The sequence below is a fragment of the Prinia subflava genome, chromosome 2, assembly GCF_021018805.1.
Source record: "Prinia subflava isolate CZ2003 ecotype Zambia chromosome 2, Cam_Psub_1.2, whole genome shotgun sequence".
NCBI lineage: Eukaryota > Metazoa > Chordata > Aves > Passeriformes > Cisticolidae > Prinia > Prinia subflava.
Window position 1 is genome coordinate 86,532,844 of NC_086248.1, and position 13,441 is coordinate 86,546,284.

Below are 13,441 nucleotides of genomic sequence, written 5' to 3' on the forward strand. Positions count from 1 at the left end.
TTGGTTAAGTTGTTGGAAGAGAACAAAGTTAAGTTCTCTCGGAGTTCGTTGAAAAGGCTGGTACGATGGCTTTTTATGCAGTTTGCCAATACATCTGAACAGCTAGTGAAGAACCCCCGCTATTGGGAGGCAATTGAGAAGAAAGCTGCCAATTCAGACAAATGTCCTCAGGACTTTATATTCTTAATCATCAAATTCAAAACGATTGTTAATAGCTCCCAACTGCATAAAAAGCCACCGCGACCGCCTGCCCCAGTTTCCCGTTCCCCTTCTCCCGGTCCCCGTGTTCCCCAGAAGGGAATTCTGCGGAGAGCCACAGACCCTGCGTCTGCCAGCCCAGGCTCTCTTCAGAATTCCCGGTCCCCCAGCCTCAGCAGTCTCGTCCGGACTGCTGAGGAATCTTCGGGTTGCCCTGGACAAGCAGCCCGGAGACACTGTCCTCCCCTCGCCTCCCCCAGTTGTCGCCCAAAAGTTAGGTTTAATGATAGTGCGTCACAGGAGCCACAAAATTGCGCCTGTGACTCACAAAATGGCGCTCATTCGCGCCATTCCCCTACCCCTCCTCCGCGCCCCCCTCCCCTAAGACCCAATCCCTTTCTCAGCCTAACCCCCTCATGCCCGTCAAACCCCTTTTACCCGCCCAACCCATTTTACCCCCTAGCCCCTCCCACATCCACTCCCATTTTTCCCTCCTTTGCTCCTCCCATGGCCCCTCCCTCAACCCCTCCCACATACCCGAAGTTCCCACCCTCTGTGACCTCCCAAACTCCGCCTTTGGTTCCTCCCTCTTTTCCCGCTGGCACTCCTCCCACCTCCTCCTTGAAGGCGGAGCCGAGCCCTTCCCCACGCCCCGGAAGGACGCCATTTTGTGACGAATTTTCCCACGCTGCCTCTTCCGGTTCCCACGCTAGGGGACCGGAAGACAACAGCGAGGGAAAACAGGAAGTACATCTCTCACCTGCACCTGTCACCTACCGAAGGACTCGCGGGGGTGGCGATCCAAAACCTAATTGGCAACCCTTTTCCCAAAATATAATTAGAGATTTGTGTAAGGTGCACAAAGAGTTTGGGAGAGAGAGTCCATACTTCCGCGGCCTCCTTCACGCGGATTTGGCAGCTGCAACAGTTCTTCCCGCGGATTTGAAACAGTTGTTTTCGTGCTTAATGACACCAGCAGAATATGAATTGTGGCTTGCCGCTTTTAGGCAAGCCCTACGGGAAGAGCTGCCGCACCTGCCTTTCCCGGCAATCGATGAGGAGGGAAATCCCCTCTCAGTCGAATTGCTGGGCGGGGAGGGTTCCTTTGAGTCCCCCGAGGCTCAAGCATTACTAATTCCATCTACGGTCCTTCCAAAAGTCCGAGATATAGCCTGCAAGGCGTTTTTTACAATGCAGCCTCGTGCACCCCTTCCACCTTTTACCCAAATCAAACAGGGAGACGCCGAGTCATTTGTAGACTTTGTTGACAAGATGTCAAGAGCATTAGAGATCCAGGTGACAGATGGGGTCGCCCGGAAGAGAATCCTAGAAGAAATTGTGTTCACTAATGCCAATCATTTATGTAAGCAGGCCATCTTAAGTCTCCCTCCAGAGCCCCCAAGGACTTTGCAGACGATGCTGCAAGTGTGTAAGCAGAAGGTCCCATTTCTACTACAGCAGCTGACCACTACCAGCAAGCAGGGAGCTCACAGAGTGCACGTGGCTGAAGATGAAACCCCTCGACGCCCACCACCTCGCAGGCCAACAGCGCCCGCCCCAGCTAAAACGCGCGTCGAATGCTATCTGTGCCATGAAAAAGGACATTTTATTAGCCAGTGTCCACACAATCCGCTGGCTAAGCCTCGGACACAGCAGACCAGCTCCGAGCCTTCCCAAAAAAACTAGGGGGGGAGTGCGGGCCCGCCCGGCATGACGACCCCAACAGGGTGGGCAATGCAGATCAAAAGGCATGCAATGCCTCAAGGGGTCACTGGAGCAAAACTGACACTTTAGAGGGGTCTTCCCTCCATCCTTCGCAAGAAGGAAATCTCACGGACTTGACTTATACATCTTTCTGTACACCATACAGGCTGAGACTGACCCACAGCGCACACCTGAGAGACACCCATTGGCATCCAGTGCGCATTGACTGTGAAGACCTCCAGGACTGGCCTTTCCAAAGGAAAGGTAAGTTCATTGTTGTTGGGGATTGTAAGCATACTCCGCAAGACATTGAGGTGTACCCGGGGACCTATAAGGGTGACCCCAGGTTTCTCAATGTCTGGCTGCGTTCGATTCATCCCCCAACCTTCCATCCTAAAGGACAGATAGTGGCTCAGGCCATCCCTCACACTGACCTCGGGCAACATCGGGTCAACCCCATTGAGGGACCGCCTTCAGTCAGCACTGTGCATTTGATCACCGAAGAGAAGCCCATCATTCAATGCACTATGTCCATTGGGGATGAGTCCATTAACAAAGGTCTTCTTTTCGACACAGGAGCAGATGTGACGATCATTCCCACCCAGGAGTGGCCGTCGCATTGGGCCTTGGAAGACGCGCCTGCGAACATTTCTGGAGTAGGGGGCTTTCAATTGGTGAAAAGATCTGCGCGCATGGTGAAATTTACGGGGCCGAAAGGGCAATTGGCTTATACACGCCCTTTCGTTTGCAAATATGAACGGCCCTTGCTTGGCAGGGAACTCATGTCCCAGTGGGGGGTCACAATCAGTATCCCGGACCCCCCCCCAGGGTTTTTGCCTAGCGGTCACTGAAGAGCGCCCAATCCTCAAGCTGAATTGGAGAACTGATGATCCAGTGTGGGTTGATCAGTGGCTGCTGTCTAAAGAAAAATTGAAGGCGCTCGAGGAGCTCGTGGAGGAGCAGTTACAGAAGGGAAATATCGTGGAAACGAATTCCCCCTGGAACTCGCCCGTCTTCGTCATTCGGAAGAGTGACGGAAGGCGCTGGCGCCTCCTCCACGACCTTCGCCAAATAAACAATGTTATAGAGGACATGGGACCCCTTCAACCAGGAATGCCGTCCCCTGCCATGCTGCCCCAAAATTGGAATCTGGCGGTAATTGACTTAAAAGATTGCTTTTTCCAAATTCCCCTGCATCCAGATGACGCAGCGCGTTTTGCCTTCTTGGTACCTACCATCAACCGAGCGGCCCCAAGGAAGAGGTATCACTGGAGGGTCCTTCCACAAGGTATGAAGAACTCCCCAGTGATGTGCCAGTTGTACGTCTCTTCCTTGCTGCAACCTGTGCGCGCAGCCGCGGAGGAGGCTATCATCCATCACTATATGGATGATATCCTCGTTTGCGCCCCAACAGCAATTGAACTGGAAAAGGTCCTCACCCGTGTAACAGATTTGTTAGTTGCTGCAGGGTTCGAACTGCAAGAGGAAAAGATTCAGCGGATGCCACCCTGGAAATACCTGGGACTTGAAATTGGGCGGCGGACCATTGTTTCGCAGAAATTGGACATTCGGACATCGGTCCGGACCCTTGCGGACGCCCATCGACTCTGCGGAGAATTAAATTGGGTGAGACCCTGGCTAGGCCTCTCCACGGAAGACCTAGCGCCCCTCTTCAATTTATTGAAGGGGGGAGATGAGCTTAGTTCTCCCAGGGCGCTCACTGCGGAGGCAAAGAAAGCATTGGAGAAGGTACAACAGGCGATGTCATCACGCCAAGCGCACAGGTGTGACCCCAGCTTGCCTTTCGGCTTCGTGGTGTTGGGTAAGCTTCCACACCTTTACGGGGTCATTTTTCAGTGGGATTCAGATACTACCTCACACAAGACACGGCATGACACGAAGGGCCAAGGCAGGGGAGATCCACTGCTGATCATAGAGTGGGTCTTTCTTAGCCACCAGCGGCCCAAAAGGCTCACGAGACCGCAGGAGATCATGGCTGAGCTGATCCGCAAAGCGCGTACGCGCATTTGCGAATTGGCCGGTTGTGACTTTGAGTGCATCCACCTCCCCATTAAATTATCATCGGGCCAAATTACTAAACCCATGCTGGAAACTCTGCTTCAAAACAACGAAGCGTTACAATTTGCTCTGGACTCTTTTACAGGCCAAATTTCAATTCATCGGCCGGCCCACAAATTATTTAATGCGGATCTAGATTTTAAATTGGCATTAAAAAGTGTCCGAAGCCAGAAACCACTCCAAGCCTTGACTGTTTTTACAGACGCGTCCGGGGCTTCTCACAGGTCAGTGATGACCTGGGAGGATCCCGAAACTCAGCAGTGGGACAGTGATGTTGAAATAGTTGAGGGATCACCTCAAGTCGCTGAGTTGGCCGCAGTCGTCAGGGCATTAGAGAGGTTTCCTGGACCGTTAAATATAATTACCGACTCCGCTTACGTTGCGGGGGTAGTGTCCAGAGCTGACCAGGCAGTACTACAGCAGGTTTCCAACGACGCACTTTATGCGCAGCTCTCGAAGCTCATAAAGCTGGTGTCCCACCGAGAGCACCCCTTTTATGTGATGCACACAAGGTCACATACCGATTTGCCGGGATTTATCGCAGAGGGCAACAGGAGAGCAGATGCTCTCGCCGCTCCTGTGACAAAGACCCCGTTGCCTGGCATTTTCCAACAGGCACAGCTCAGTCATGCTCTGTTCCATCAGAATGCGCCGGCTTTAGTCCGCCGGTTCCATATCACCAGACAGCAGGCTAGAGCCATAGTGGCCTCGTGTCCATCATGTCAATCCCACTCTGTGCCGACCATGCACGCCGGAGTCAATCCCAGGGGACTGGGAAGTTGTGAAATCTGGCAGACCGACGTCACCCATGTGGCGGCGTTCGGGAGACTTCGGTACGTGCATGTGTCCGTTGATACCTTCTCCGGTGCAGTCTACGCCTCCGCACACGCAGGGGAGAAGGCCTCACATGTCATCCAACACCTCATCCAGGCCTTCTCATTCATGGGCATCCCCAAGGAGGTCAAAACAGACAACGGCCCAGCGTATATTTCCAGGGAGCTTGCAGATTTCCTGCAGCAATGGAGAGTGGATCATAAGACAGGCATCCCTCACTCCCCCACGGGTCAGGCAATTGTTGAGAGGACCCATCAAAACATTAAGCGAGTCCTCCAACAACAAAGACCAGTCCTGAAGGTTGAAAACCCATCAATTAGATTGGCACGAGCACTTTATGTGCTAAATTTTTTAAATTGTACCTATGAGAAACCAGACCCGCCTGTTGTGCGGCACTTCAACAGCAATCGCGACTGGAGCCTGAGCGAGCAACATCCGCTAGTCACTATAAGGTGTCCGGAGACAGGAAAAGTGGAGGGTCCACTGACGCTTTTGACGTGGGGGCGCGGGTACGCCTGCGTCTCCACTGATGCTGGGCCGAGGTGGATACCCTCCAAATGGGTCAAACCTTACATCGAGAGAAAGACAAAGAACCGGGAGAATGAAAAGCCGCAGGTCGCCTCAGCGGCCCTACGCCGTAGAAGGCACTGCTCCAGTAGCCCAGGGGAAGAGAGGCAGTTGGAAAACCGGGGAGAACCTTTCATGTATGATTTTCCGCTTTGTGACACCTTATTTTTATAAGTTTGCTTTCAGATCCGACCATCCGGAAACACCATGACCGTCAACGGCACAGCCAAAGGGTGGGGGATCTCCGGGTGGACCGGAGCAATTCTTAAAACTGTTTTGTTAATTGTCTTTGTGCTTTTAGTTACAGTTGTAAGTCTTGGGCTGATAAAAAGGATGTTAGTAAATTTAATTTCGTCCAGCACACCACCACCAAAAGCAGAAGTCCACCGAGTGGCCATTGAGGAAGACCCAAAGATATTTGAGGAGGAGGAAGGCTTCGCTGATGAGGACGAGCAAGCCGAGCAGCTCGAAGTAACCACAGAGGAAGTGCGGAGCCTCCCTCACGAGCAATGGCCCACTCAGCAACAGTGGTTCGCAGAGTCCTACCCCAACTCCGAACACCTGGTGGACCCCCCTCAATTTGGACACCTGAAATAGGACTTTCACGATCAAAAATAAAAGAAAAGGGAGAGACGTGGTGGTGTGGATGGTTGAATTTTCCCTATTTATTATGTTGAACACTGGATAGACCCTCCAGAGAAAGCTGGACAGTGTAAGCAGGCAAAAGCAGGTGCTTTGAAGGACTGTGACAAGGAAAAGAAGGACAGACGAGGGAGAAGATTTGAAGAGAGACTTAAGGAAGAGAGAGAGGGAGCTGAAAGAAGGATAATAAAGAAAGGGTTGTGGAGATAGGGAAGAGTTGAAGGACATGTGGGTGGATTACCAAGTAGAATGGATTTAGGCATGAAATGATTGGAAAAAGTTAAAAGGTTGGTGGGTCCAATACTGTATGTTCTGTATACCATTGTATGTTCTAAGTACCCCCCCCCTAATTGAAATTCATAAGTTGATACATCCTCCCTACAAGCCCCTATTTTTAGCCCACTTCAGTTACATGTTACTCTTCCCCTTTCCCCCCCCCCCCCCCCCCCCCCCCCCGCCACTGTGTTATCCCTCCCCTGCTCCCCAATTGGCCCAAGGATTGCAACCCCTCCCCTTGTCCCCCTAGTGATAAGTTCTGATTGGTGGCCACAAAGAGGAACTCCCATTTCTCCTCCCCTTCCCCGAGAGTTTATAAGCACTTGTATTCCTTTGTTCTGGGTCCAGTCCAACCTGGCCCCGACAGTGTTGGTGAAGATTAAAGTTACTGTTTAACTGTCTGGCTGACTGGGCCCTCCTTTCTTCCTCTCTGCGTTGTCGCCTGTTACATCTTATCACCGTTAGCCTTCTCCCAGGGAAAAGGATCCACAAGGGCTGACTCCTCACTGAGTGCTGAGGGGCAGCTCAGACTCACGCTTGCTCCGGTGCCTGGGCTGGCTCGGGGTGAAGCCGAGGGGCTTCGGTTTTGGCACCGCGACATTACACCACATAGGCAAGTTTTCAAATGGAAGAAAGGGAAATAGGTATGTAGGAAAAACTTACTGGAGAAAAGCAGAGGACAACATGCAAGTTCTTCTTTGCCCGACTTAAAAAGTACTCATAAAGATTGTCAAAGGTAGGAGGATGTCGAGGCAGCTCCTTTTTCATCACAGGTATTAATGCTTGGGTGATTTCATCCAATTCATCCCGAGCAAATAAATTAGAAATCTTTTTATAAAATAAAAAATTGATAATTAACTGCATGAATGTCATTATTACAGAATTTATAAATATTTGGCTGTTTATATCTGTATCTCTCTCTCTTTGCATATACACAGTTTAGACTAAAAACCATAGGTTTAGACTTAGGAAACTCCATTGAAAACTAAGAAGTCTAACTCCAGAAGTGTACAAAACTTGACTGGCAAAACAAATCATCATTTAATAAAAGGCTACTGAAATACTAACCATAGCTGCTTTTATATTCTCCTGGTTTACACTGAAATAAAAAAAATAGATATCCAGAACACTCTTTATTTAAAACGTTGAACTATTTAAATCACTATTGATTCTACAATGTATTACCAAGATAAATAAAGTAGTGAGGACAAATTCTGCAGTACCCCGCCTCTAGAGCACATTGCCTGTCAGGCTGACACCCTTACCTCTCCAGATGACAGCAGATTATTTACATATTCCAAAAATGATTCCTCTTTTATCTCATTATCAGTGAAAATAAAGGTGATACCTTGTCCTTCCTGTCCAGCTGTTCTATACAATACTTTTAAATCTTCTGACAGATTGGTTACATTATAGGATCTAGGAGAGATAAGGAACTTTACCTGTTAATTCAAAACAACGCAAAATACCACTCTTTTTGGATTATAGTGTTTTACAAATGACCTTGCAAACATACTTTGTAAACACACATATTTTGGTGCAGGAATAGCTAACACATGGTCTATGTTTTTCAAGTCAAAATAAATCCAGTGTTGTGTACAAACCAGATAAGCATGTATTGTTTTCAATATTTTTCCAGTGGTGACAAAATGAAAATAAAAAAAGGAGAAAAATCTGTGGCCAAGTACAGACAAAGCAATACCATAAACGTGATTTATACATTTCTTGCCTTTCTTACCTGGTTAAAGTGATCTGAAATATTTTATAGCCAGCAATGAAGGAGGCTAACTTTGAAAGACTTTGTTTTCCGGAACCACCAACTCCAACGAGTAACGCATTTCCATTTGCTGTCCGAATAATGCGGGAAACCTACAGAGGAAATGATGAAGAAAAATATCAGCAATACATTTAAATATCAGTTAGCAAAATCCAAAACCCGTTATTTCTTATGTTTAATTTGGTATAATACAACATAAAAATTATTAAAAGGATACTTGCAGAATTTTTTTCATCAAAAGAACACTTGTAAATTCTTTAGGAATTTTGTGTGGCTAATGAAGAAGCTGCATATAAGAATATGGGATGGTTAGAATCAGTTACACACAGGATTTAAATACATGAAAGGGGACATTTTGAACTCCAGTTTATTTTGAAGACATCATCCTGAATGTGTTTAAAAGTATCAATAAAAAACTTTAGCTAGAAGAACAAACATACTGCATTCCTAATTTTAGTAGTCTGGAAGACTTGAACATGATTAAACTGTGCTTTAATGTTATCTCATACTCTATCTACTTTCAACATGTCTTTTGTGATAATTTTCTTACCAAGTCTCCAGATACAAAAGTTGAATTAGAGATTTACTCTTCTATTGCTTTTTGACATATCTTCTTTAAGTTTATGATACATTAGTGCACTATTACTTTTAAGATTCAACTTTTTTTTTTTGGTCCACATGTAAATTATGCACAAATGCCAAAGATTGGCATATACATCAAGTCTTTAAAATATATTAATTTTTATCTTTTATAAAATTTCAACTTACTGCACACTTCCCTCTGAGCCTATCCAGATAACTTTATTAAGAAAGTCTAGATATGAAATTATGTGGGTGACTAGATTTATTGTCATTTTATGTATCAAGGAGCCCTGCTGTCACTAAGTGCATATTGAGGATATTCTGGCTAAAACTTGCCAAGAAAAATGGAATGTCAGAGGCTTTCAAGGTCTTCTGAAATTCACCTAGCATCATGTGAACCATATTTAAAAAGAAACTTATTTACTTCTGTTTAAATACAAAGCAAACAAACATTTACTTCATTTGAGGTCAACTAGAGACATACAAAACACCTTCTTCTGTTTTTTTTTTCACCACAACTTCTGTGTGTCTTTCAGTAATCAGATTATCCAGTCAAAGCCATTCCTGAGACAACACTTCTTAAACCTGAGACACAAATCTCATACTTTCCCTTTATTTCACCCCCTCGAATCAGATTTTAATTTAAGATGAATTCTTTTCTTATAGATTCCTTTCTGAGCAGGAGAACAAATGATTGTTAGCTGAGACCTACACAGACCCTAAACTCTACCCTACACACTGGTTCTATTACAGCCCAAATTTGTATTTCCTTTCATGTCCCTCTTCCAATTGGATTCCACCTCAGGTTGTTTTTGTCCCCTGTCAGGTACAGATATATTTGAAGTGTGCTCTGAATTCTACATGATTAAAAATAATTCTATATAGATAATATAAATGTCTTTATTTATGGTCTCATCTTTCCTATTGAAGAAAATGTTCATCTGTCTGAATACACAGAAGTTCAAATAGGTATTCAAATAAGGAGTTTATTATAAAACATGCAAACAGATAAAATGACTGTAGCTCTTTCCTAGTGCTGGCAGATGACTGTGCAAAGATGGCAAAGCAGTTTGGGGATACAAATAGCTTTTTCACATTATGCCCTCTGAGAACAGCTTGATCAAATAAATAGCATTGTTACTACAGCTAAGCAAATAAAAATTAGCAATACCCAACCTTAATAAGATGTGTCATTGCATCCTTGAAAAACACCAAATCAAGAAATGACCCTCTAATATTTTCATTGTATTGTGACTGATATGACCGCAATTTGTTACAAAGGAATTCATAACTTGGAACCTGAAAAAAAAGTAAAGAAAACTGTAAAAACACTAGTAGGTCACTTCAGAATTTTAAAACTCCCCTGATATTTTTACACAAACTTCAGTTTTATGTGTTGGCCATGTGTAATGAATGATATTATATTGCTAATTCACCTTAATTATTGTAGTTGTGTTTAAGCAGAAATTTTTTGCTAATGGTGGAAGAAGAAGCAAGGAGAACAGGAAAAAATAGACCACATTTATATGTCATTATTAAATCTAACATCACTAAAATGATTTATTGCATGCTAACCAGGAAAATTTAGATATATCTGCACAAAAAAAAAGTGGTAGCTATTCAACAAAACTTTCTGTATTGGATGAGTTCAACAATATAACACCCTAAATAATTAAAGGAAAACTTTGGTGCCTAGTATTTGATGCTTAAAATGAAATACCTCCTCATAAACTTTTGGTGCTTCGAGCGTAGCGTCTTCTGCTTCCTCACCAGTTCCTTCAGGCTCATCCCGTAAAAAATCTACAAAATATGGTTCAGATCGGAGAACTTCACTTAAATCTCCCTCCACATATTCCTCAATTGTTTTATCAATAGTTTTTTCAAACCAGACTCTATCTTCGGGTGTATTAAATCTGAAAACCACAAATTAGTACACATTTAAAAAAATATTTTTAGTTATATAGAGAGAAAACAGGTAACTAAATACTAAGAAAAAAATTAAAACAAAAAATCAAACTTGTAGCATTTTAAAGAAAAATTCATATGAGACCACACATACTACACAGAAGTCACAGAAATGGATTAGGCAACATTCACAAAAATCAAATCCATACTATAAAGTGTAATAGTCAGTGACATGAAATATAAAACAAAATAATTTGATTTTCTAGCTTTCACCAAGAGTTAGACAACAACAGACCATGTAATTTTTCAGGTAAAAAAGGATGAAAAAGGGTGAATGCTTTCCCAAATGACTATGGCTACGTGAGCCTCATCATCTTTCAGCCTTCAGTAGAACAGCATGATTTACGGTGTCATAACACTGCCTATGAAACTGCACTTAGACAAGGAATAGTGAAAGAAAGTCAGTATATTGCCACAACAGCCTGACTCCATTCTCAACACCTCTTGCACAAAACCCCATAATTAGCAGAGAGGAATACACATTAAGGGGACTAATTAAAGTCTGGAAACATATACTGATGACTACATTTCATTGCGTAAACAACTTTATCTGCTTCCCTTAACAGATTCAACCTGATTTTAATAGAGATCAGACTTTAAACTACTCTGATTATGATTATTGGTGAAGCAATGAAGAATGCTACTTAGGAGAATTGGCAAACATAAAAGACAAGAACCATCTCATCCACAGAAAAAGTTAATTCAAACTACGAATGCTGAAGTACAGAAAAAATAATTTCCATATATTTACTTCTTTTTCTTTGTAGTGATACAACTGAGAGGAAAGTAGAACAAATGTGAAGAAGCCCAGTGCTATGAGTTTTCAAATAAGACAAGTTAAATTGAGGAATTGATATGGAGACAGCTTAGATGTGCATTATATCATTATTGTTAGAGGTCTTTAGTAATGACATAATATTTATAATATTAACCACTAGGACATTTAAAAGTAGAATGGAAAGAGGAAATGCACGACTACACTCTCTCCCTCTTTTTAATATATAACACATCTGTACAAATACATATCTTCCATGCATTTTTAAATTTATCACAGCATATTAAAAACATTTATGAACATATCAGTAAATGCCAGTGATATTGCTCCCAACTTTAAAGCAGACAATGATACACCGTATGATTGTGTATGATACTTTTGCCTTAATAGGGTGGATCCTAGCTTAAAATTAAAACTAAACATTTTCCCCATCTCATATCAACAGCACTCTGTTGCACATAAAAATGTATAGACATAAATTATAGCCAATATAACATATGATAGTTCAGAGAGTCAGACATATCAGACAGTGAGAAATATCAGCACTGCTAATATTCTGCCATGGATAGGCTTTCTCTGACCATGGAGAAACAACTACTTAAGTTAGCAGAAAAGTCTGGCCTTTATTTTTATATTCGTGACAGCTGATGAATAAGATTTACTTTTACATTTCCTACATGCATTTTCTGAACTCAGCTTATGTATTTTAGGAGAATGAGGAAGTGAGCAAGATTATGGATCATATGGGATATTGAAACTGGTGATAACAGCAGTCTTCCTTGGCTCTTAAGTTTGTTAAGGCACCTTCTGGGGAAAAAAAGAGATGGGCTCTGTCAGCTGACTCAGAGCTCTCATGAAAAACAAGGAGGCATTCTAGAAGATACGGGCAAGGATGGTAAACAAAACTTTTTGACAGTGGTCTATGATTTGTTTGGAATTGTTTCTAACATTTACATGAAATGGAGGGCAGTTTAGACAGTGTGCAACTGGTCTCTAAGTTTTATACATCTTGGGTTTTTTTCTATTTCAACTGAATGTATGCTGAAGTCCACATATCAACATATACTTAGGAGGATCTCACTTTGTCCCTCTTGTATTTAAAAAACAGAGATGGAACTCCTTATATTTCTTCTACACCTCTTTTCTTTATGTTGATAAGTTAATTGAATAATATGATTAAGGCTGACCCTGCCAGAATACAATGCAATTGTTATGTATTTGACTTGCTTGCTATCATGCTAAATCACCCTCACCAGATTGTATTTACATAGTCAGCATCTTAAAATACATAAATTCCATTTTAAGGTTTTGCAGCTATGTTGAATACTCAAAACATTCTGGTCATGGCAAGTAACACCTAATCACTTTTCAATTCAGGACCTTTTAGGTGTAACTAAAAGCAAAAGCACTCTAGAAAGCCCTCGTGTGGCCATGGCAAAATATTTGTCATTCTTTTCACTTTGTGATAGCTTTATAAAGTCAGTAAAGTGTAAGAAAATAGACATACCTGTTTTTAAGAGTCAATATTTAAATTGAATGCTTTAAGTATATAATATTACTTTTCAAAAATCATAAATGCTATTTCTCAGGGCATCAGAGTAAGAAAAAAACTTGTATTAATTATAACTACTCAGAGTAGTAGTGGGTATATATCAGGTTTGTAACAGCAGCTATAGTGCTACATCTGTAAATTCACAAGAAATTGAAACACAATGAACAGAAAAATAATGCTGGTCTCCAAGACATACAGGTCACAGGTATATCTGTTTTATGAATATTTTGAAAGCAATTTATAGGAGATGGGCCAATTTTTAGTCATAAGCATGCAATCCTGTTTTTTTCTGTGAGGAGAGCAAAGCAATTTTAAATTATCCTATGTGTATAAATTTAGGTCACCATAAAGTTTTCTTTTCTACAGTGTAATCAGCTGAAGGAAGCCAAAGGGGTAAAAAAATTTGTTAAAATATATAATATGCAGATATATTGATGTTTTCCATTCAGTTACTGTGTTAATCTATCAGTACGTACCCTGATATTTGTTG

General features: G+C 42.9%; 1 protein-coding gene across 1 annotated transcript in view; it reads right to left on the reverse strand.

The window, feature by feature from the left end:
• Nucleotides 1-13,441, reverse strand: part of DNAH8 (dynein axonemal heavy chain 8) — a 127,279-nt gene that overhangs the window by 41,621 nt on the left and 72,217 nt on the right. Inside the window, exons 59-63 of the mRNA XM_063390866.1 lie at nucleotides 10,380-10,572; nucleotides 9,836-9,958; nucleotides 8,039-8,169; nucleotides 7,566-7,719; nucleotides 6,964-7,128 (exon numbers count right to left, since the gene is read on the reverse strand). Of these exons, the coding sequence (XP_063246936.1) occupies nucleotides 6,964-7,128; nucleotides 7,566-7,719; nucleotides 8,039-8,169; nucleotides 9,836-9,958; nucleotides 10,380-10,572 (766 nt within the window). The remainder of the gene's footprint in view (nucleotides 1-6,963; nucleotides 7,129-7,565; nucleotides 7,720-8,038; nucleotides 8,170-9,835; nucleotides 9,959-10,379; nucleotides 10,573-13,441) is intronic.